The 26,116-nt window shown below is 30.3% G+C and overlaps 2 protein-coding genes, 1 long non-coding RNA gene and 1 pseudogene across 5 annotated transcripts; 2 read left to right on the forward strand and 2 right to left on the reverse strand.

The window, feature by feature from the left end:
• Positions 1-2,165: 2,165 nt before the first annotated feature.
• Positions 2,166-5,152, reverse strand: LOC108862089 (ABC transporter G family member 18). The gene is made up of 3 exons (XM_018636119.2): positions 5,057-5,152; positions 3,914-4,754; positions 2,166-3,733 (listed from the first exon to the last, which is right to left on the reverse strand). The coding sequence occupies exons 2-3, from the start codon at positions 4,673-4,675 to the stop codon at positions 2,366-2,368; spliced, it is 2,130 nt and encodes a 709-aa protein (XP_018491621.1). The 5' UTR covers positions 4,676-4,754; positions 5,057-5,152; the 3' UTR covers positions 2,166-2,365.
• An 11,688-nt stretch (positions 5,153-16,840) lies between these two features.
• On the reverse strand, positions 16,841-18,548 carry LOC108862091 (chalcone--flavonone isomerase). Its single transcript, NM_001405309.1, is given in 4 exon segments — positions 16,841-17,188; positions 17,776-17,999; positions 18,120-18,278; positions 18,351-18,548. Coding segments are annotated over 4 exon segments (744 nt in total). The 5' UTR covers positions 18,475-18,548; the 3' UTR covers positions 16,841-16,951.
• A 1,718-nt stretch (positions 18,549-20,266) lies between these two features.
• On the forward strand, positions 20,267-21,168 carry LOC130495152 (uncharacterized). Of its 3 annotated transcripts, XR_008934413.1 has the most exons (5): positions 20,267-20,509; positions 20,587-20,654; positions 20,723-20,760; positions 20,851-20,941; positions 21,030-21,168. It is a non-coding gene; the product is annotated as an uncharacterized LOC130495152 (long non-coding RNA). The 3 variants fall into 3 exon arrangements; XR_008934412.1 differs by having other exon boundaries at positions 20,267-20,654; XR_008934411.1 differs by having other exon boundaries at positions 20,267-20,760.
• Positions 21,169-21,193: 25 nt separating this feature from the next.
• On the forward strand, positions 21,194-22,134 carry LOC130494946 (uncharacterized; annotated as a pseudogene).
• Positions 22,135-26,116: the final 3,982 nt, after the last annotated feature.

The following is a 26,116-nucleotide window of genomic DNA, read 5'->3' on the forward strand; positions in this document are numbered from 1 at the left end:
ATTTATTACATGTCGATTTAAATATGATATATACTAAGAATACTAAAAAATATTAATCGTTCTATAATTACCCTATACAATTCATTTTAAATTGATCAGTATATTTTTATTGGCCATATTAATTTTATTAGTACGAATAACATTAGGTAGATAAGTCATAGACACATACATAAAAATATGACTATTCTTATAACTACGTTGGGCTTAATCTACTTTCTAAAACAAATAACACATAGCTTCATATATTGTATAGAATATAGTAATATTGTATAGTATTTTACGATGAAAAATTAGTGTTAATTAAGATTACTATATTCATAGGTTCATATATTGTATGTATATGAAAAATCAGTATTTGTTGCTCAATCTAGAGAGTAGCATGGGAAAAGTTTTATCATTTCGAAATAAGTTTTGTATGTGCTGGAGATCTTGACTCCGAACTAATTTTACAGTTATGATTTTTTGTTTGGTTATGTTTAAATGTTTTTAAACCTTCGAAATAAGTATTATATTGTGTGCTGGAGTTGCAAAAAGAAACGTCATGTGAAGACTAATAATATATAGTTTTAACTCGGTGATTCGGTGGTTGTATTTGTATATATTTGAAGCTTTGGTACCTACTGAATAGTGATTAATCTTAACGTAATCAACACTAGATTTTGACCCGCGCTTTTGAAGCGCGGAATATTTTACGATGAAAAATTTCACTAATAATTTAACAAATATTTTGGTTATTTTTAAAGAGTGTGTATTTAAAATATTTTTGCATTTAAATCAGTATTTTTAAATTCAACCCGATTGTGATTATACCGGTTAGTCCGGAGATCTGAGAATTCAATTTATGTTTTTAAAATATTCATATTAAAAATCACTAAAACCCGAGACTAATAAAATATATGCTAGTGATTTACGATATATTTTGGTAATTCAACCAAAATATATGATCTGACAATTCAAGACCCGAGACTAATAAAATACACACTCTTCAAAATCTAGTATATTCAAGCGCGGGTTGAATATAGCGCGGGTCAAAATATTACAATTCTGTGTCGTTAGTTTTGATATTGCATCAGTTTTGGAATGAAAAATTAGTGTTAATTAAGATTACTATATTCGTAGGTTCAAAAAAAAGAAACCTACGAATATTTTAAACATGTTTATGTTTTGAGAAGAAAATAAAGCAAAGACAAAGAAAATAAGATGTAACTATTTTTCATTCTTTCTTTCCTGGAAAATTGTTGTTACCAAAACTGTCTTTCGTATGTAAAATTAACACTTTGCAAGCGCGAGTTGTGTCTTTTTATTGTAACACAAAATTTGATATAAAACTTATGTTTTTTTGTACATTACGAAGTTTAATTTTTTAAAATAATTATTACATAATTTGAAAGTGAATTTTATCTATGAGGTCTAATATATTTTGTGTGTAATGGTTCAAAACATTTTCGATATATATTATATTTCAGTTTGGTTTGTTTTTAGTATTATTGTATAAGTATAATACTATACAATATTACTATATTCTATACAATATATAAAGCTATGTGTTATTTGTTTTAGAAAGTAGATTAGGCCCAACGTAGTTAAAGAATAGTCAAATCTTTATGTATGTGTCTATGACTTATCTACCTAATGTTATTCGTACTAATAAAATCAATATGGCCAATGAAAGTATACTGATCAATTTAAAATGAATTGTATAGGGTAATTCTAGTAAGATTAATATTTTTAATATTCTTAATATCTATCTTATTTAAATCGACATGTAATAAATATGAAAACCATATATGGAATATGGACAAAAAGAGGAATTGTATATAAGGAAATACATAAATGCAAAGTTAGACTATGGTACGTATTATATATAAATAATGAAACATTTAATTTAAATATATAAGGTCCATCTTTAAAATCCACCTAGAAAAAGTTGTAATGTTTCTGATTTAATAAGATAGATACATTTTGAAACCCATTTTTACTACATTAAAAAACGCTTAGAAAATTAGAGATTAAAATCCATGTATAATTATGAGACCACTATATGATGCCCACTAAATATTAGAATTGAATTGTGTGTTGCGAACTTGAAATGTTTAAAATTTACCGTCTACTATCAAGTAATTATGATAGCTAAACTTCTTTTTCAAAAGTTATGATAGCTAAACTTAAAAAGTGAAATGTATGTTTGACAATATTCTGAAAAAAATACAAAGATGAAACGATTATGAAAGTTACAGCTTGAATACAAAACAACAACAGCAACAAACAACAAGAACTTCAAGCTTTGCTTAAATGTACGTATATTAAAGGTAGGTAGATGCATTGATGCCAACAGAAGTATATGATTTGTGTTTGTGGACAATCTTCACGTCCTCTTATTCTTGCTTCCAAACAGCAAGGAGAAGTAAAACAAGATCCTAAAGAAGAAACCCCAAGCTAACGTAATCCACAAGCAATCCCATTTGCTCAACTGAGAAATACCTTGCTGCAAAAGTAAGTCAGGCCCTGATCTCAAGCACGTGGACTCATTTATCTCTGTTCCTAAAGAGTTACTCAGTGTATCGAGGAGCTTAACCTTCATCGCATCAGGCACTTTCGCCAAAAGCGTACCATCAAACACTTGAACTCCTCTAACAAAACAGCGAGACGGGTCATCAAACTCGTTGATTAGGACAGCTTCGTAAGGATACTTCAACAATGAAATGTAATGAAACCATATCCAGTAAACCGGTATCCGATCCCGGTTAATGTAGAATCCACCAAAGAGTAGAGAGTATGAAAGATAGGCAATAGTGATCATGAAACTTATCATGACATTCGGAACCAAACCGGATACGAAGGTGACAAAAGAGGATCCAGACCAAAAGCCTGCGTAGATTATGAGGCAGTAATAGAGGAAGCTCTCTAACCCACCGCTCAAACCAACCGTCCAGAACGTGGTCGCAGCAAATGCGATGGAGAGAGCGAGTAGCTGAGGCAGAGACACAAGAGAGTGAGAGATTACATACGAAGATGTTCTGTACGCGTTGCGCGTCGTCTCTCTCAAGAAAATGAACCGTTCTTGGAGAAAAACAGGGACGTTGTCCGCACAGACGTAGAACATCGTGGACATGCCGAATGCGAAGAAAGCCATCCTCTCTTGCGCACCTCTCGGAGTGTTGTCAAGCCTCCAGTATATAGTAGCTAAGAGAAGACCAGTGACCATGACAGTGGCGATCCGTGTCCCTATGAGCTCTGGTGTCCGGATCCAGTTTTTCATGTACCGTTTGGCTAAGATAAAGGTCTCGACCAGCGGCGGGTTTGCGTATGAAGATACCGAGTCCATGGAAATTGGATTGGAACTGGTTGAACCGGAGACTAGTTTGCCTCTAGAAACACTTGCGGTGATGGATTCTTTTAGAGACAAGGCTTGGTAAGGTGTGGTCATTGGCGTGGCTCGAGCAGGTTGGTTCTGTTGCCACTTTTCGTTGAACTCAACTAACTCTCTCGTCCCTTCGGTGGACCCTTCGAGCTGTCGGACTAGGTCAAGCGCGAACTCGGTTATATTCTCTTTCTCCGGGACAGGATGTCCGAAACTAGACAAGAACAGAGGAAGACTTGTCGGAGAACCGCTGAAAACATTCTTGCCGCGAGATAAGATGATAAGACGGTCAAGCAAGTCAAGGACTCGAGCGCTAGGTTGATGTATCGACATAATTACGATACTACCACTCCTAGCTATATGTTTAAGAACCTGAAAACAGAACCGGATATGAGATCTAGAGGAGTATCAGACATTTTAAAATTAATTTTAATAAAAAATATGAAAACTATATAAAATTTCGAAGACATTTTTAAAATAATTTTAATAAAAAAATATGAAAACTATATAAAATTTCGAAGATAAAACGAATGTTTCTTTCGGCTGCCTTACCTGCACCACCTTAAATGCGTTGGTGGAATCCAACCCCGAAGTAGGTTCGTCGAGGAACAAGAGGATAGGATCGTGGATGATATCGATCCCTATCGACACGCGCCGCCTCTCTCCACCGGAGACTCCACGGTGTCCCTCGTCTCCTACTATCGTATCAGCCGCGTTTCTGAGCCCTAACTGGTCTATCAGGGTTTGAACACGCTCCATTTTCTTGGACTTGGACAAGCTTCTCGGGAGACGAAACTCGGAAGCGAACATTAGAGTTTCTCTGACGGTGAGCATCGGGAACAGAAGATCGTCTTGCATGACGTAAGCTGATATCACTTTTAGCAAACGAGTTTGCAGAATCTTCTCTCCGTTTAAAGTCACCGTGCCTCTCAAGCTACTCACGCGTCCCGCTAGCGCGTCGATCAACGTGGACTTCCCGGCTCCGCTTGCTCCGAGAACGGCTACGATGTCTCCGTCGCACGCCTCGCCGGAAACATCGTTGAGTAGGGTTTTCACGGGAGCTGGCTTTCCTCGAGAGAAGTCAAAGCGCCGGCGATGTACGACGTCGTAGCTGAGGTTGTTGAAGGACAAGAGAAACGGTACGGGTCTTGATGTATCAGGGGAAGTGAGATCAAGTACGTGATGAGCTGGAACATCGTCGCCGGGGTGTTTCTTCCGGTCACCTCCGTCGAAATCTTTCAGGAGCTCGCCGAGCGTCGGTTCGCTGCCGGCGTCGAATGAGATTTCTTGGGATTCCGCAGAAACACGTGGCATCTTTACAGAGGAAGTTAACGGCGTTTTCTTGGAGATGAAACTAACAGTGAAGTATCACACTGTACATGTGGAAACCCCCCTGAGAAAATCAGATTTACATTTATTATAAGGAAACGAAGATATATTAACATGCTTATTAGGAGATCTGGATTCAGTGTTCTGTAGAAAATATAAAATAATTGCTTTAATAAATTTGCAAAAAGTTGTATAAAGAAAGAACTCACGAAAACTATATATGATAGTTTCTATAAAGAGGTCCAAGATTGAGTTGTTAAAACAAAGGTCACAAGGTTGATCTTTTAGTCTATTATAAATATTTTAAAGACCATGAATAATTTATAAAAAACTCGGATTCACTAACTTATGGAATGGTAAACTTACTTGTTTTTCTTTCAGTTATCTTCTTTCCGGGAGCCAAAAGACATATCTGTAGTTCAGTTTTTGGTATGAGGCGCAGACAGCACTCTCACTCTCCTCCTATTTAAAGGAATAGAAAAATTATTTATTATTTTTGTTTAAATTAAAAAATAAATAAAGGAAAGAAGAAACACTTGTTAAAGAAAAAGAGAAAGAAGAAACACGTCTCTTTAATTAATTAGTAAGAAACTATATCAAGTACGAATACAAAACCAATGAGAAGAGAAAATATTAACAGATTAAAGAGTACACTACAACAGAAATGTATATATATCACACCGTATCAGTAGCTATTAAATTTTAAATCTTACTGGATATCTGCGAAAAATACAAATAACCTGATTCATATCAAAAGGAATCTATTCCTAAAACAATTGGATACCTGCATAGTTTTTTTTTTTGCAAACTTGGATACCTGCATAGTTTCTTTTTCTTTTTGGTAAGAACCTGCATAGTTTCTTGTTCCAAATTAAACATATATAATATAATTAACAGAAACTTACAGTATATAATTGCGGCGACAAGTTCACGTACGAGATCATGTTCGAGAAATATACGGGTAAAAATGACATTAGAGCTCGGTGAAAATTACCAGTACAAGAAAGATATAGTTACAAATGTGACGTGATCATATGAACAGCGAGAGTTTCCAGAAAAGAAAAAGACGAACTAGAGAGGAGCCAAACTCGAGTAAATCAACGACAAGCCACTATACCACCATAATTATCCTTGAATTATTGGATTTTGGCGTGGCGTTGAGCAAATTGCTTGTTGTGCTTCTTTGCTGGACTGTTCTTAAATTTATCATTGTTACAATCAGAATATTTAATTTCTAAATTTATAACTTACTCATCTTTGTAATAGTTATGAGATTTAGGGGTGGGCGTTCGGATACCCGTTCGGGTTCGGATCGGGTATTTCGGATTTTCGGGTATTTCGGTATAGGAGTATAAAACCCGTTCGGGTATTTCTATACTTCGGGTCGGGTTCGGGTATTTTTAATTCGGGTTCAGTTATTTTGGATCGGGTTTTCGGATATTTAGATTTTGCTAAAAAAATTAGCTTCTTCATTTCTCAAGTTTTTTTCTATTTAAAAATATAATTTTTACTTAACTGATATTTTATTTTTAATACATTGAATGATTTGAAGATAAAATTTTAAAGATAAAAGATACCAATTTGATTATTGTTTTAAAATTTTAACTGTAACTTTTGTTAATGCATGAAACAAAAATTTAGACATACATTTTAAGCATTTTAAGTGAGTAAAAAATCACTTTTCTTGCAATTATATGTATATTATCTAATTTTGAACCATATATATAATTAATATAAATATTTTGAATAAAATTAGAGAAGTAAACTATGAATATATGGTTAATGGTACATAAGTTCGGTTATCTTCGAATATCCATTCGGGTTCGGGTATTATCCGTTCGGGTTCGGATATCCGATCTCTCATAATTTAATACCCGTTCGGATATTTTGCTACTTCGGTTCGGATTTCAGTTTGGGATTTTTGGGTCGGGTTCGGGTGCCACTTCGGGTATCGGGTAAAGTGCCCACCCCTATGAGATTAGATATCACGGCCTATGACTTACTTTCACCATGATTTTTAGCTGAATACATTTTCGTAACTATTACACTATTAGATCTAGAAATGTCTTAAATCTTAGGGCAATCTCATCGGTAAGATGAGGTCAAAGTTTCTTAAATAAAAAAATTACTCCTTCTGTACTATTTTAAGTGATGTTTAAGGTTTTTACACAATTATTAAGAAAATACAAATTTTTATGCATTTTCTCTTGGTTATATAAAAATCACATTAAATAAGACAAGTTTAACCAATAACAAAATAGTACATGATTTTGTAATTGGTCACAAAATTTGAATGACATTTAATTTTACCTAGAATAATGAGAACATCACATATTATGAAATAAAATAAAAATCTTAAAACTTCACTTAAAGTGGAACGGAGGGAATAGTATTTTAATAACATAATTATTTTTAAAAATTTAAACCAACAGCTTGCAAACATTTGTTACACACCATATCTAAAAAGTTGGTTAATAAGAACTTTTCTTAATTTCTTACACACTCTTTTATTATTTTAAATTATTTTAATAGGGGAAACTACTTTAATATCTCCCCAACATTTCGCCTTTAAACATCTTCTTAGTTCACCAGTAAAAATCCAAGAAAAATAAATTTGATATCAAAATTGACATCTGAGATAAGTATGTATTCATAAAATAAAATAAAAATTGAGTTTTCGACCAATTATAAATTTGAGTCTAAAAATTTGTAAAGTTATTCATTCACATAATAATAGACAAACCTTATATAAGTATTTGACTCAATCATTTTGTTTTTTTTCTTTTCAAATTTTGATTCACGTTTGTTCACAACAGTAACCATAAAAACGTGTAGAAAACAAAATCATTCTTGCGAAGAAAAATAAATGAAAATGCATAAACTTGTTCTTCTTATTTTTGTTGCATAAACTTATACTTATATGTCAGGCTTGTCAGCAACACAAGCGAAGAGTTTTCTTTTTTGTAAGTGATTTTCAAAGAGTTTTAGTATATTGTACAGTTAGACGTAGTTTAATTGTGACAATGGCGAACATCTACCCGGTATATCATCTTTTCATATTTTCTATCCCGTAACCGAATGGTGTGTATACGTGATTACGTGTGATTCCAAGATAACGAACGTAATCAAGGGAGGTTAATTATCAAATGATGTATTTAGTTTTAGTAATAGTATCTTTAAAAGAAAATTAAGAAAAGGAAAACAAAAATTTGTATCCATCATGCGGCAATGAAGTTATATTGATGTGTGCTGGACCTGCTGGTTAGGCTAGTAATTAATTTGTGTTTAGCTATTTTGGGTCTTTAACGTGTGTGTGTTTTAAGCTTTGTCTCTCCTTTTTTTTTTTTTGAACACCAAGCTTTGTCTCTAAATTTCTAAAAGAAGCTTAATAAGTACAGAGCTATAGTTAATGTGAAGTTCTGTACTAAAAAAAGAGTTGGTGAAGAATGATTGGGCCACGAAGATCGTAGATAAAATTGTGTGGCTCACTGGACTGATGGTACAAATCTCGTAGACATCACTTCTTCGGGTAAGGTTTGATCGGTGCTCCTTCGTAGAATAACAAAAGGGCATAACAAAAAGGTGCGAAATAAATGAACCAAGTGTGTTTATTAGGGTTTTGGTGTAGTTGTTGGTTTTGGGGATTCCAACAAGTTTTGCGCTTTTTCTTTTCGGGCAGGCCGATGTTTAACTCGGGATTATTCGATGGTGTTGTAACGCCTAGCGCCTAAACACCGTCTAAATAGCCGTCTATACCGTTTTTTAAAACACTGATTTGACTGGATCGAACAACCCGATTTATTATATCATTTCGAAATTATGGTGTTTAGTCTTTTTCTCAATTCTGTCTCACCATTCATCCGACAGATGTATAATTGTAGTATAGAATTTCAAGAATTATTTTAACAAACAGATTATGTAAAATTAAAATAAAAATTAGTATAATTATATTCCACATAGGAAACAAACAAATCAATTAGTATAAAAGGGTTGATTGTAATTACTTTGTACAATCATTTTTCTTTCTTAAGCATTTATATAAAGTAATCATGCTAAAAGTTAAAGCTACAACAAATAAAATTAGAAAATGAAATATGTTGGTTTTTAAATTCAATTTTTTTATAGTTTTATTAAGCGTTTTGAAAATAATTTTACAGCACAAAAAAATTAAAGTCAAAACAAAAAATTCACAACCTATTTTTCTAAAGTAAAGAAAAACTCAACCCCTAAAACACTAACGGATAACACCTAAAACACTAACGGACCACCCTAAAAGCATAGAGACGAAGATAAAAAGTTTAATATTATCAGTGTCGTCCCATTAATTAATTATATGGCCTAAAGCATAAAAGATGTTAATCATACAATAATAATATAATCAATTTAATTAGTTAATTTTAAATACAAAGTACATACTTAACACAAATCATTAATCCATTATGGATAATTAAATGCACCTGAATTATAGAATACTGCTAACAAGATAATTGAGCTAAAGACAGCTTAAAACCAAAAACAACAATTTTTACTTACAAAAAATTAGATAAGTCGACCCTTTATTTTATAAAAATAATTGTGACAGAATGTCGATGGTTATTTTAAAGAAGGAACAAACTTGAACATGGTAATATTCATTTGGTTTAGACGTTTTAAAGTGAAATTTATAATTTTCTATTTCAAAAGATACTTTTGTTAAAAAGTTATAAAGATATATTTTTTATTTTTTTCTATGAAAAAATTATTATTATATAATAATAAGTGTATATTTTGAAAAATTAATTGTGTTTATTAAATTTCATTATTTTAATTATCAAAATAGATAAGCCCATAAAGTTATATATATAATTAAAATTTTAATATGTTTGAAAACTTTAAAAATTAAATATTTTCACTAGAGAATAACTAACTAACTAAAATTTAAATTTTAAATTTTCACTAAGTAACTAAAATTTAAATATTTTTTCATCAAAAACACTAATGGGGACACTATTAAAATTAAAAAAGTTCCGTATGTTTTCTTTTTGTCACCTCGTTATATTATAGATAAGATAATATTGATACAAGACCAACAAGATGTCTCTGGAAACTAAAAATCCACACAGTGGCAGCAGAATCCAAACATGATACAAGCAGAACAAATACAATCGAACTTAAGCTAAATAACTAGGTTCTGAAACTACTAGTGACACTCAAAAGAGAACAAAGACATCAAAAGGATATAGAACCTATAATCTGCTTGACGGGAATGCCCTCAGCCAAACTAACATAAAATCACTTCCTCCTAAAAAACAAGGAAGGCTTTACAAGATTTCTAGAGTCTTCAAATCCAAATTATACCCAATCAGGCTTTACTAGTTTAAAAGTCTTTAAAGCTTCCTAAAAACACTCATAGCCAGTTTTAACTGCTTTTGTTTACTCTTTCTGTTCTATAATATAATATGTTTTACTTGAATGCACAATAATTAAGAAACTTATAATTTTTAGAATATAATATCATTAAATAGTATAAATTAAATATAAATAATTCAATCATAAATAATGTAGTAAACTACTATTGATTAACCAATCTAAACTATTAAAGGAGAAGTACATTTGTATTTAACCCTAACTTTTCCACAATAATTACTTTCTCATGCCATTGGTATTAAACACAGAATTTTGTTTTTTAATTAAACTGAACCAGACTATTGTGTTTTAAATTAGACGGACACAAAACCATTGGGCTTTTTCTCATTTAACAACATCTCTAGACCATCTTAAATTGATTGAATAAAACGACAAATGTGACATAACAAACCGATCACATTTTTGAAGATCATCACTATCAGTCTATCAAGGAAATTTTATTCATTTAAATGTTGTTTTCATAACTACAACTAAATCAATTGTGAAATATATTTCATGCTTTAGTGACAGTGATGGTATTTTATCATGGTTTTCTGTAAAATACCACCATATCAAACCGTCTTATATTTAAAATCCAATTCTAAATTTCGTAGCGTGCGATCTTTTTTGTTTGTTTCTAGAACATTCTAAATCTATAAAGTCACGAATTATATTAAGGTCAATGATTTTCTATAACAACTCCCTAATTTTAAGCTTTTAACATTAACTAATATGATATTAATCTTTCCATAACACCTCCTAAAGATATCAACCTTTCAAATACTGTAAATTTTTACTTAACTAATGCATGGAATATTCATTTCCTACTTATCTATATTATTAAAGATATTAGAATAAATGAGATATGTTTGGAAACATTGATAGTAGAATAAATGAGATATATTTGGAAACATAGATAGTAGATATGTATATTTCTTTTACTTTTTTTTTTTTTTACTTACACATTTAACCATTGTATTTTTAATAAATTAATAATAAATAAGAATTGTTTGGAAACATGAATAACATATTTAATACTTCTTTTTATTTAAAAATTTACCCATTGTTTTTACAACAAATTAAACAATTTTCTTTCTATATTTCTGAAATATAAATAATAATATAATATAAAAAAAAATTAAAACAATATTATTACCTTATTTAGTTTAGTCAAATATAAAAATTTCAAGAGTTCAATTTTCAAAAAAAATATCATAAAATTAATAATAATTCATAAAAAACTAATGCAAAAAATTAAAATTTTGAAACATGGATAAAAATATACCAGTTTTAAAATATACAAAATGGACTAATCTAATTACCTTAAAACATTGTTTTGTCTAAAATAATCATAAAATAAAATTTAAATTTATATACATATTTCCAATCAAAATAATAATTTAAAGTTGATTTATATCAAAAATTGATTTAAAATATGCATATATTCAAAAAAAAATTGTATTAAAATATTTTCCAATAAACATTATTAAAAAATGTTTTCAATATATATATATAAGAAAAATACAATAAAAAGATTAATTTCATATATCAACTTAAATTATCGTTTTTATATTTCACACTAAACTTTAAGAATATAATATATGTGATTATTTATAAGATGTTACATATAAAATACTATTAATATTATGATTATTTATATGATGGAGCAATACAATTAATTATATGATGACATATATATGATACATAATAGTGACTAGGGCTGGGCGTTCAGGTATCCATTCTGCTTCGTTTCGGATCTGTTTGGGTTTTGAATTTCTTAAAATCTATAAACAAAATAATATATTGTATATAAATCTGAATAACATATGTCATAATATCTAAACTTGACATATAAGCTGGTTTGGTTTAAATTCTGGATCAAAAATCAATAATTATTTTAAACATTTTTGGTGTTTTGAGTATACTTTCACTATGTTAGATATTTATATTTAACTATTTTATATATTTTCAAGTATTTAAACCAACCTAAAAGTATCATATATATTCTAGATGTTTTTATATACAATAAAACTAAAAATAATTAATATGTATATAAGTATATAAATCTTTTTCGGATACATTTTGATATCCGAAATACTTCGGTTCGAATCGATTATGGTTTCGGTTGTCTAAATATCAAAATTTTAAATAATTTGGATATTTAATCAATTTTGATTCGGGTTTGGTATTACTTTTTCGGATCGTGATCTGTTCAGTTCTTCAGATTTGATTTTTTATCCAACTTTGATATTGACATGAAAAATAAATAGCAGTATATTTTTGAAATAAACACCCGCACGGGCGTGCGGGTCAAAATCTAGTTTTTAATAAAGTTAAAGTACTTTGAAAATATCAAAACATCTTATATTTTGAAACATAAACAAATTTACAAAATATCTTATATTGTGGAACGGAAGGAGTATTAATCTACGGTGTTCTCCTAAAGCCTAGAAAACATGACTTTTATTTTTTTAAGTAACAGTCGTTAAAGTTTCGACAACTTTAAAAGTCTAAAGCCAAAAGTTGATACCAAACACAGCCTAAGTAAGAATCACTCATAGATTATGTTTCACTTCTGAAACGGCTGAATCAAAAACGACTGTTGAACGCCAAGATATGAAGCCACAACAGACACAAATCTGCATGAGATCTGATCAACAAACAAGGAGCGAAGCCCACCCAAACTGTAGAACATCGAACTCAAGCCACAAATGGCAAAAATACGGCTTAGACGGAATCTACATCGAACCCATTCCACTAAAACAAACCCTGAAACAGAGAACACCACAGAAGTATTTTTGGAGATATGAACAATCACCTAAACAAAATAGATTGAAAGAAAAATTCAAAGACAAAATTCGTCAATCAGCATATCCGATATTTTCATCTTAAGAATCTCTATCATATCCGGAAGTTTCAAACGATTTGGAAAAGACATCTCTTCATAAAATGGAATCAAAATCACAATCCGAGCTAGAAGTAAAGCATAAAAGAAAATAAAGAAACGCATGTATATCCACGCATCGGTCGTATGAGTTCAGAAAGTCCTTTTTCTAATTATATAATTCTTCCTATGGTTTATTTACAAAAAAAAAACTTTATAAATGACGGTTTTAAGAAAATACCTTCCTGAACGCATGTATATCCACATTGAATGATGCTGAGGACGACGTCAAACAGCTTGAGGTGATAGTTGATGCATCCATCAGTACTATTATTGTACTAATTAGGAGACATAATCGGGTATTTGTGAACGTGGGGCCAATACAGTTAGATATACACATGCGAGTAGTTCCAGTAGTTCGGTTTTCTCTTTTTTTTTTTTGGAAAAGACAGTAGTTTGGTTTTCCTTCAATAATTTTCATAAGTTTATGTAAATGATCCTAATATAAGTATCTTTTATAATGTATTCTCTATACTATATACGTTGCTAGTTTAACCCCGCTCGCCACTAAAAATTTAAAATAATCTCTCTCATAAAATCATCTTGAATGTAGAGTTGATGTTCCGATAGGAGCAGAGTCCTGTTTATCATGGATTGAAAGAGGCTTATGCCTTAATTCCTCCAAGAAATATGCAACTTTGAGAATTTCTAATTTCACAAAATTATTCTATAGAGCTAAAGTATAGTTTTATGTAGATTTTCACCTGACTGAGGATTTGACTTGTTATCGATGAATTCTTTTATTCTAATCAATTTCAATATGTGTTCACTAAAATGATAAAAAAAAATATTAAGAGTTGTCACAGTCCAGCTCATCACACTTCTGAATTCTGATTTTCGTTTTGCTTTTGTTGCTTCCTGTAATCCATTTTTTTCCTTACAGTAAGTTATTTATTTGTATTTTTATTTATACATTATGATAGTTTGATAAAAAGTTCATAGAAAAATGTAAATAATACGTTTTAATATTCATTTTGTAAATGACAATTTTTTTACAATTGTATATTTTATCTACCATTATTTTTATTCAATACTTTGTTATTAGCACTTTTATTTTTATTATTTTATTATTTGCATTCAGATGATTATTTTTATTTTTCTAAGATACCAAATTATTCACTCTGTTTCAAATTAAGTTTCACTTTGGCACTTTTTACAGAGATTAAAAAATTTGTATAATTGATTAATATATATTTATTCAATGTATGTTTGATTAAATAAGAATTATTTAAATAAAAATTATTAGTTATTTAGAAGGGTAAAATTTATATTTAATGTACAAAATTACATTGAAATTGTAAAATAACATTTATTTTGAAACAAAAAACTAAAAATGACATATATTATGAAACATAAGAAATATTATTTTAGTTTTCTCTAAATACCAGTTTTCTAATTATAATTTTAACCTTCACTTTTAAGTTACAAATTAAAAATAGCTTTTATCATATTTTCTATTACATATTATAAAATTTCATTTAAAAAATTCTCCTTGAACCCAAAAGTTCTTGCACGGCACTGTATAGGAGCTAGGCATTAAAAAAACACTTAGAGCATCTACAATGTGTTTTGCTATTTTCACCTTTAAAAGAACTCTACAATAGAGTTGAGATATGCTCCAATGTATTTCTCTAACATAGCAATTTCTATTTTATAGAGTAAAAAATAGAAGAATGCTATTTCTTCTTTTATAAATAGAGGAAAAAATAGAGACTTCCATTATAGAGGAGAAAATATAGATGAGTTGGAGTAATTTCACCTCTAAATGCTATTATAGAAGTGAAAATAGCAATGGGTTAGAGATGCTTTTATATAGACTGAACGACCAAATACTTAATTTGATAAAATGTCTCATTCATGTAAATCGTAAATTTTGTGACAGACAATACTTACTAAATCTATGTTATGTTTCTCATGTTAGAAAACTATAATTTATATGATTTAATGCTCAATAGAAAATAATTGATCATCAAAATAATGAGCTAATAGTAAGCCAGAGGATAAACTATATAACCGATTGATTAGAGCATAAAGTTTAAAAAGACATATTTTTGTTGATCAAAAATAAGATGTATAGTTTTATTTAATTTTTCATATTAAGAATTTTTGTTTGCATATATAAATAGATATTTCTGTTTTTATAATAATAATTTCTGTAAGATTTTTTTAATTATTTATGAACTTTTATTAATAAATATATTGATTAACTGTATTGTTAATAATAATTATTTTGAAATGTGAAATTTAGTATTAAAAATAATTTTAATAGAATTATCATTGACTATAATGTTTATGATATTGACTAATATTGCTATGGAATTTAATTCATGAAGTTATCTTCACCAATTATTAATAGAGTTGAATTGGTTTATAATTTTTATGTATTTTATTTATAAATATATATACTATTAAACAATAATATAAATATATTTTTTTTGTTTGATGAAACGCGTTATTTTGATATTTTCGTGTTATACAAAAATATTATTTTAGAATTTCAATGCAATTTATAATTATTTTTAATATGCTATAATTGTAAATTGTATTAATTTTATAAATAATTTTATTTTTCAAATATTATTTGATTAAATATGTATAATTAGTAATAAGATAAATACATTTTAATTTATGCTATTTATGTTAAAATTTTCAGATAACTTTATTTGTTATTAGTGTCAAAGGTACGAAAGCAAGGATTATATTTTTAAAATTTTTGGTCAAAGTATCAAAAATGTTACACTGTCTGAATGTGGGTACTACATACTATTATTGATAACGTTTGGTTGGAAGAGAAAGCTCTTAGTCGTCGTGAGCATTTAAATTTGACGTACCATTTCCAATTTACTTTATCAACTATAGTTTAAATAAAGTCAAGCCTGAACATGATAAACTCGTGACCCTCATAAAACATACATATTAATACCTGATACGCATGTAAAGTTATATTCCATCCATTTTACAAACACTATCAATTTAACATGATTAATTTTATACATTTAATCAATAATATTTGAGAAAAATTAAATTATTTATAAAATAAATATATTTATAATAAATATTAAAACTTAAAATAAAAGATACTGTATTAAAATTATAAAATAACATTTTCAAATTTTTGGATAACAACAAAGTATCAAAATCATATTTTATAATCATATTTTATGAAACAGAAAGAGTAATATTTATATTTTAAAACTGAGAACTCTCTTAATTCTGATCAGTATATTAAAAAATTTATTTGATTATTTCAAAACTGTATTTTGTAAATTACAGTTCAAAATAGACTTTAGTTACCTACAAAATCATGATCTCTATAAGAAGAAAGTTCTAGAAACAGTTTTTTTTAAAATATACTACTTAATCAATATTTTTAAAATTAAAGTTCTTAAGACTAATTTATTTTGATATTTTTAATAATTCTTTTACAAGAAACTTAATAAATATAAGTGGAAAGTAACCTTAACACAATCAAAAATAATTTCAAAGTTAAGCTAAAAAAAAATATATATATATAATTTCAAAGTTTTAGATGTAAAATAATAATTGGACAAGGCTTCTATAAGGTCTTGGCTTCTGTGTCTCAGATATAATAATAGGCCTAAAAGGTGCATATGTCGACCCAGTTAAAACATATTTGGTTCTGTCCAGTATTCGTTTAGGTTTTAGCCTTTGACATGTATTCCGGATTTTGGTTCAATTTCAGCTTGGACCCAAAACCGGCTCATAAAACCGATTTTTCTCGGCATCATCTCTATTCCCTAGAAGCAAGATCAGCTGATAATATATTTCTGATTCGTTTGGTATTTTAATAATTTTGAATCAACTTCATATGATTATCTAATAATTGTTACGAAAATAAGCAGAGTTAAAACATGCGATGGGAACTAAACACAATGTTATTAAGCATAGAAACATAAAAATCTCCCACAGGATCAGTTTTCTTTGGCCAGGGAGAGATCGTTAGCTTCCTCTTGATCAGTCTTTGTTGCATCTTCTTCGACCTTATTCTCCTTCATCAGCTGAGCCAATCTCTCGGCAACACTCAACCTAGCCCCAGGAGACACACCGTTCTTTCCAATGATCGATTCAAGAACTGCCTCTGCCAACAACTTATTTTCGATCACCGCTTTTCCCGTTTCAGGAATGCTATCATCTTTCGAAAACGCAACCTGCAAACATTTTAGCTCACACCAAAGACATGTCATAAAACTTGTCAAATCTATCACGTATGTACTACGATTGCGTTTATATCTAAACAAATTAAACAATAAACACACTTACTTGCATGTTTCAAACGCCATTTCTACATTAGCATTTATATGTAAACAAACAAATTTCTTAATAATTTTCACATTCTGAAAAATATTTAAATCTCATATCAAAATTGAAAGAGATTGTATAAATATTATATAAAAATGATGAGACGGTTCGGGTATCACCAGTTGATCTTATGTTGGAAGCATATCTAATTTTATATGGTATCAAACTCCATCCATGCATGCTATCCTACTCAATTCATAACTGATATAGCAAAAGTTAGACCATAGATCTCTGTCCATTGGTTTTTGCTTGAAAATCAATCTAACTAATTAATGCTGTCCTTATAAAGCAGGGAATCGAACATTCCACTTTCCTTTTGACATTTGCATTTTGTGCTCAAAACTTATGATTCTATTTGGAAACATAAGCTTCATAGCATGACACGAAAACCCAAACGCAAGTCAACGTTATAAAAAGTTATGAAGGCATCGAGTACCGTAAGAGAGCCTTCAGGGGAGAGAGCGAAGAGGATGGAAGCACCAGGAGGGAACGTTTCGTCCTTGAAGACATCCAAGAACCTCTCCACTGCTTTAGCTTCAGAGTCTGTGTAAATCCCTAACGATTTCCATATCGCCACACAGTTCTCCGTTACTTTCTCTGAATATTGCTGTCCCGTTAACGGCAGCTTCATCGTCACTTTAATGAATTTCTCAAACGAACCTAGTTAAGAGTTAAAAAGAAAGAAAAAAGGTTAACTTAATTAATGACAAAGTAGGAACCCTTTTGACTTTGAACACTTTGGAATGACGTGTCAGTAAAGTAAGCGGCGTCAGGAAGCACCTGTGACGATTTCACGGAAGAAAGGGACGGATTCCGTTAGTTCCTCTGTCGTTTTACCTTCCCACTTAACGGAGAGTGACGGTACAGAGACAGGATCTAGGTAAACTCCGATGACGGTGAAGATCACAAACTTTCCTTGAATTTCCAAACCTCGCACACCTGCGTACGTTAGCGATAAAACAAATAAGTATCAAAAACGAAGGAGGAAAGTGTTTTAAAGTGTTTTCGAACCTGCGCCACCGAGGAAGAGAGGGTTGGAGGAAGCCGGTGAGATGACGGACGGTGGAAAAGTAACGGAATCAACTTGAAGTTTCGGGGCGGTGGGTAACGGTGACGGACAGTCGGAAGAAGACATGGTTTGAGTTGGGATTAGGTTTGAATATTTTGATAATGATGAGGTTTGATGAATGATGATAATAATATGCAAAAAAAAAAAATTTGTTGGGTGGGTTTATAAGCAGAGGAGGTAGGTAGCAAAAGTTAGGTTACGATAACGAGCGTTGGTTGTGTAAGCACGTGGCGTTACGCGATTCTGTCCCTTAAATATTTGAATGGAAGATTCAGTATGGTGGTTGCCGAAACTTTAGAGCTTTATTTCACAAGGGCCCGGTTTACAGTAATTGTTTAATGCTAACCAATTAGAGCGAAATAATTATTGTAGGTTAAACACCAAAAGGACGTCATTTCTATTAGGGGTGGGCAAAAAAACCGAACCGAACCGAGTTGAACCGAACCGACCGAACCGAAACCGATTCGAACCAAACCAAAGTCACTATCCATTCTTTCGGTTGAAGATTTTCCCAACCCGAACGGTTCAGTTCGGTTCGGTTTAAAACCGAACCAAACCGATAAACCGAAATATTTTTATAATTGTTTAAATTAAAAATATTAGTAATATACTAATATCAAGTTATTAAAATCTTAAGATTAAGCCCACATAATTTTTTTTTTTCTAATAGCGTATATTTTTATAAGGAAAATGGAAAATTCTGAATATTTTTCATTATGGCTAGCTAAACCCTAAAGTTAAAGGCTAAAACTAAAACCTAAACCAAGGTTTTTCTGTGTCTCCTACTCTCCTACTAAAACTTCTACGGCGTTTCTTTGCTGTTTTTCCTACTCTCTTGCATATTTTTCTTTTAGGTGGTGTCAATTCTAAAAACTTCAGGTGAGATTTATAGTTATACAGGTAATAATCTTTCTTAAATATAATAACATTTATATGGTTTCATGCTTTTGTGTAGCTATTATTGTAATTCTCTCAAAGACGTGTTCGGTTTTCAATTTTAGTTAGAGAAAGGAACAATAATGGAATCATAGGTATAGAGTTATAGTAAAAATATAAGTAAATACTCGTATAGTTTATACTTGTATACTAATTATTAATTTGTTGCAGGTTTTTTTGATGATATCACAAGGAAGATGATTCATTGCAGGAAGACAACGATGTTGTTTTTTTCTCTTATCTAGATAATTTTGGTTTTATTAAGTTCTTATAAAGTTATAAACTATATTTGTGACTTTAATTTTTTTATTATGACCAACCCTATTATTTCATCACAACCATACATTTATGTAAAGCCTTTTTCAAAAAAAAAAAAAATCCCATACATTTATGTATTACAACATGATTTTACAATTAAATTTATAAAAATTTGACTAAATCGAATCGAAATGCAAACCAAACCGAATAAACCGAACCAAAATCAATCCAAACCGAACTAACTATGGTTTATTTCAACTGGAAAAATTCTAGAACCGAACTAATCAAACCGAACCGAACCGACAAAATAACCGAAGTGCCCACCCCTAATTTCTATATAACCGATTCAAAGTAAATAAAACTGGTTTAGTTCTAAACTGAACTATTTCAATTTACTACATGGTAGCCACATCAGCACACATATCAAAATAAACCGATATCATAACCACAGTTCAATAGTATCAATACTATACTAAAAGGCTAATAAGATCAATGGAAAGCATGTCCACGTCACCTATTTAATTCAGTCCAATCAGAAAACAGCATTCGTCCACGTCGATCCTTCCTTTCTTCTGGTGGGCTTCAACCGCATTTCGTTTTGTGGGCTTCGACATATGGTGGTTTCGGCGAGCCCCTTAACCCAGCTTTGTCGAGACCCTAGCGTGTCTCATCGTCTTCACCTTCTGTTTTTCTAACTTCTCTGATTCTCATCTGTAACAGGCTCATAAAACCCCTTATTTATTGCTACAATCGAGACCAAGAAACCATTGAGAATCCCTCAGCTTTTCACTTATTTATACCCATATTCACATTTTCTTCCCCACACCAAAACATTGAAAACCATATAAGTGCCTTAGAAAATCACTTTCAAATCTGCAAAATCTATGGGGAAGGCTGCTGCAACGAGGTTTTTTTCCTCCAAAATTTGTTTTAGGGTTCTTCGATATTGGCTTCTCTAGAAAAAAACTTCCATTGATTTTGCAGATTTCTTAAACAGAGCCATTAACTGTCTCCCTTCCTTCAAGTGTTTCAACTCTGGTGCTGTCTTGAATGTAATCTCTCTTCCATTTTTCTTTTAAAGCATTAGTAAGAAGAAATAGATCTTTATTGTTGTGTGCAGGTTACACTTGAGAAGATCCAAGGAGGCTTTGATTTAAGGTAAAATAGCTTCTATATAAGTTATGTGTATCTGCTGTTATTGCATTGATTCAATCCTGTTATGAGATTCTGGGTTTCAAGTTATTGCAGATTTTTAAGATGAAAATAAGGTCATTACTTTCCAAGGAGGGCTTCAGAAGCCTACCGAGCAATGACTTATATAGAGGGATATAACGAAGATGTAAGGTTCTTGGTTTAGAGAGTTAAACTATCTCAAACGTAATGAGAAAATTGTATTGATCGTTTGTGGTGTTTGTGTTTTTACGCAGGAAATGAGCTCAGATGTTAACATGGCATGAAGTGTTGGTCTAGGAGGTTCAACTGATGCCATTGGTGAATAAGGTGGATGGACGGTTCGGAAGGGACTGCACACTCGCCAGTTCCTGCAACAAAGAAGGAGAATTGCCGATCAAAGAGCTCATATCTGAACAGAACAGAGGAGCTACAGAACAGAGGAGCTCATAAGTTTAAGTTACTACAGAACAGAAGAGCTTCAACCTCTGAGCTCACTGAGGTTCTTTCCAAAGTCCCCAAGATCTTTCAACCTCTAAGCTCACTGAAGATACTATGATTTCGTCAGAGAGATTATCGAAGCGGACAAGAGTTCTAAGTTCGAAAGGTTGTGTCTTTCTTTGCCACAGAGTAGTAAACATGAGAATAAGATCAGAAACGTTTTGGTTTTGAGAGATATTGGTGTGCCTCAGAGGTTGTTGTTCCCTTTGCTCATCTCTAGGTTAGCACATGTCTGTGGTAAAGAAAGGTTTGAAGTGTCTCTCAAGAAGGTTCTTGAGATGGGTTTTGATCCCACAACTCCAAAGTTCGTCAAAGCTTGCATACTGTTTATGAACTGAGTGATAAAACGATAGAAGAGAAGGTGAGTGTCTACAAAAGGTTAGTCTTTGGTGAGGGAGATGTGTGGAAGATCTTCAAGAAGCATCCTTTCTGAAGTTCTCTGAGAAGAACATATCAAACTCTATTGATACGTTTCTAGGTCTGGGATTCAGCAGAGTTGAGTTAGCGGAGATGGTCAAGCGCTTTCCTCAGTGCATTGGGTTATCAACAGAGACGGTGAAGAGAAGAATGAGTTTCTGCTGGGGAAGATGAAGTGGCCGTTAAAGTATTTGAGTTTGTTTCCTCATGTGTTTGGATGTAGCATGGAGAAGAGGATTGTTCCGAGGTGTGAAGTAATCAAAGCTTTAATGTCCAAAGGATTGCTTGGGATTGAACTTTTCAGTATCTTCTATCTTGGCGTGTACTGATTATATGTTTTTGAAAAAGTATGTGTGTAAGCATGATGACAAGGTGTTTGTGGACAAGTTAATGGCTATTTTCACCAAATATGGTGACTCATAGATCAGAAAGCTTTGTTTTCTCCTTCCCATTAATTTTAGATTTGTCTATGAAAATTTGTTGCCATTCAAACTGTTGTAATCTTATCAATTGATATCAAGTGATGCTTTGGTTGATATGATAAAGAGTTCTCTTTATAAGACATTGATTGGTTTATAGAGAATTTCAATCAAGAACACAAAATTTTAGCAAAAAGTTTAAATATTTTCTTTTTAAATAATACATTACTAATTTCGTGATTACCATTATAATCTTATTATAAAATTAATGTTAATTAAAGTAAAATTATATGCTATATTTTATAAAATAAATTTGGTTTCATTATACCTATTTTATAATATCAAAATAAATGTGGTATATGGTGTAAAAAGTCACCTTTTAGTTTTATTGAAAGAAGCAAATAAAAATAAAATAATTGTTTAATTCCTAAAGTACAATTAAAAATATTTATACAAAATAAATACAAGATGCAAAACAACATATCTTATTGTATAAAGTTTTGTTCGTCGAAGTTGTTACTTAATTTGATCACGATATGCGTCAATACAAAATTAAGATTGTAATATGTGTCAAAAATTTATTATATAAAACTATTTTTGGATTTTAAATAAATTTAGAAAAAGGAAAATTACTATAACAAAAAAAATCATTTAAAGTTTTTTTTTAAAGATTGGGAAAGAAAAAATATTATTACATAAGACTATGACGTATGTTAAAAATATGATGCAAATCTCTTTTATTTAAGATTTGAAAATATTATTATATAAAACTTAATTTTTCAAAGTTGCTAATTAACATGATCGCGACATGTGTCAATAAAAAATTAAGATTGTAACATGTCTCAAAAATCTTATTATATAAATCTATTTTGTTTAGGATTTTAAAGAAATTTAGAAAAAAGAAAATTATTATTACAAAAAAATATTCTTTTACAGTTTCTTTTTAAGATTGGAAAAGAAAAATTATTATTATGATACAAAACTATTTTATTTAGGATTTAAAAGTGATAAGAAAGAAAAAATATTATTATTACAAAAATCTTATCTTATAAATCTATTTTGTTTATGATTTTAAAGAGATTTAGAAAAGGGAAAATTATTACTACAAAAATATTCTTTTACAGTTTCTTTTTAGGAAAAAGAAAAAATGTTATTACATAAGACTATGACATCTGTTAAAAAAATATGATACAAATCTATTTTCTGTAGGACTTAAAAGTGATACTGAAAAAGAAAAAAAAATATTATTAGAAAATATTATGTTAAGATGTATTTTAGGATCTCATTGTATAAAGCATTGTTTTTGTTAATTAATATGATCGAAACATGTGTCAATAAGAATTTAAGATTGTAACATGTGTTCAAAATCTTATTATGTAAATCTATTTTCTTTAGTATTTTAAATAAATTTAGAAAAAAGAAAATTACTATTAGAAAAAATATTATTTTACAGATTCTTTTTAGGATTGGAAAATAAAAATTATTATTACATACAACTAAAAATGTGTTAAAAATATGATACAAATATCTTTTACTTAGGACTTAAAAGTGATATAGAAAAAGAAAAATTATTATTACAAAAATGTTACTTTATTATTTCTTTTTAGAATTTTAGATAAGAAAAATTAGTATCACGTACACATTTACAATAATATTTTGTTTACAATTTTAGAGAAAATAAAAATACTCTCAGGTTAAGAAGAATAACATATAGTAATATGATACAACATTAAATTAGTAAATGAGTATTTTTCTCTTGTCCTAAGTATAGTGTTGATAAAAGAATTCAAGTATATGCCATAATGATTAAAATACAGATATTAACTGAAACTTACAATTCTTAGTTCTAAAATAAATTTTTGATATTAAAAAATATTAATTTCAACACTTATCCGCGCATAGCGCGGAGATCGAATCTAGTATGTGTAAGATTTAAATTTTAAATCGTATTAGTTCGTGATATTTTTAAACTTGATCTAAGATTTTAAACGTTTGTGTATGAAAAGCAATTAACTGACAAGTTTATGGAGAAATTGGCCGTTTTCGCATGTGGTTACCGATACTCTAGAGTTCTTTATTTCACAAAAGTCAATAATGCAGTTTAATGGTAACTAATTAGTTTGTGTTTTAGTAAAATAAAATATTCTTTTTGTTCTATTATTAGATATTTCAAGTTTTGACATACTGTATATTCTCTCCGTTTCAAAATAAATGTCACTTTAACATTTTTTACAAAGATTAAGAAATTTGTATAATTGAATTGTATATTTCTATTTAATGTATGATTAGTTAATTAATAATGATTTAAAAATATATATTGGTTATTAAAAAGTGTAAAAATTAGATCTAACATAGAAAATTACCTCGTGATAATAGAATGATGTGTTATCACTGACCTGCCATAAAAGGATTTACCAATCGAAAGCTTGTTAGTTATCTTGGTTCCAGCAGTTTGCTATCTAACCAATGTAAGAAGTCAATGCAATCCTTGTCCAAAGCAGCCTGAATATATAATGGCATCTTCATATACATCTATCAGATTATCAATTCAAAAACTCAATCCGTTTAGCGAAAAGAAGCAAAGAGAACGTAAAGGTTTCTTTCATTTGTTATACTAAAGGAAAGTCTTCGTTTTACGTTTCTGAATACGTAATTCGACAAGAGGAATAAAACATTGGACTTTTGCTTGTCTGAAATTCTCCAAAGAATATATGCGAACAAGAAAACAGAAACGAAAGTGAACCTGAGCTAGAGACTCTTTGAGTGATTGTGCATTGAAGAAGCTAAACCGCTTTGCTAAAGAAGAGGTGAAAGTGCGTCGTTGCTGAAACACTAACAGCTCCACTGTCGGAACGCACAATAATAACATATCTCCGACCCAAAGTCCCTAACTTCGTCGCGCGTGAGTGAGCAACCACCGGTCGTATTTATGACTCGGCGTATTTATAATGACTGCAGCCAGAGTGGTTGCTGCGTTTACAAAGACGGTCCAATCCGGTTTATTTTTCTAATCTAGAATTTTAGTACAGTATCGGTTCGGTTCAGGTCAATCAACCGGATAAGACACTCAACTTTGTTGTTGTGGTTTTGTAATCTATACTGTATCTCTTGGTTTTGGTTTGGTTTGGTTCGGTTTGATTAACCAAGGACATGATTTTGGTAAACCTAAGTGTGCAAAGACATCTGCTGAAATTAATACAATCAAGCGAAATAGCTTACTTGTAATGTTATAAAGTTGTCAGCATTAGGCATTAACACTTTGGTAAATCCGTCTATGGCAGGAAAAACAAAAAAGGTGTTTCACCGTTTATTTGCTTACGTTTTTACTGTTTGGATCCTGTTAATAATGCTGAAGTTATAGTCTCATTTCTAACATCATCAGCTCCCATAATTTCAATGCGTCTGTCTATTCTGACATGTTTTCTAGGATACAGCGTTTCATAGAGATGCTTATATACATGAAAGCATAGATAGCAACATGACTGCAAACGAATAGGTATAGCCAGATCTATGGACAAGAGCAAAGATACGTAGCACTAGCAGTCTGTCCATTGTAACTACAGGTGCCAATAAGGACCGTGTGTTACATCCCCTAAGCAAATGAACAGTAATATTATGTGATATATATGTGATTTACCGTGTGTCATCAGCAATCACTTTCACTAATAAAATATGACATAGTTTACTAAACTAATTACATTTAATGATAATTTCTTTTTTTTAGTAAACTTTTTATACTACTAGGTATGGATCCGTGCGTTGCACGGGTTTTGATTGATATTTCAATTCAAGATACACATAAAACTTAGAAAACTTTCTATTGTAAATAGAGCATTTTTAGATATATTGTGTAAAATTTATTTAAGGAATAAAAATTTGTTTCCATGTAAATTTTGGTTGGTATAATTCGTTTCCAGAAACAAAATATTCCGTCATAGCGCGCACACACACAAATTGCCTAAACCCCTTCAAAATATTATTTTGTCGTCATTATTATTTATTTTAAT

Source organism: Raphanus sativus, chromosome 5 (assembly GCF_000801105.2).
Source record: "Raphanus sativus cultivar WK10039 chromosome 5, ASM80110v3, whole genome shotgun sequence".
NCBI classification, from domain to species: Eukaryota; Viridiplantae; Streptophyta; class Magnoliopsida; order Brassicales; family Brassicaceae; genus Raphanus; species Raphanus sativus.

Excerpts from the sequence above, each read along its gene's own strand:
- LOC108862089 (XM_018636119.2), bottom strand. The coding sequence starts at position 4,675 with ATGCCACGTGTTTCTGCGGAATCCCAAGAAATCTCATTCGACGCCGGC. Across the intron at positions 3,734-3,913 it reads ACGCATTTAAGGTGGTGCAG|GTTCTTAAACATATAGCTAG; the intron begins GTAAGGCAGCCG and ends TTCTGTTTTCAG.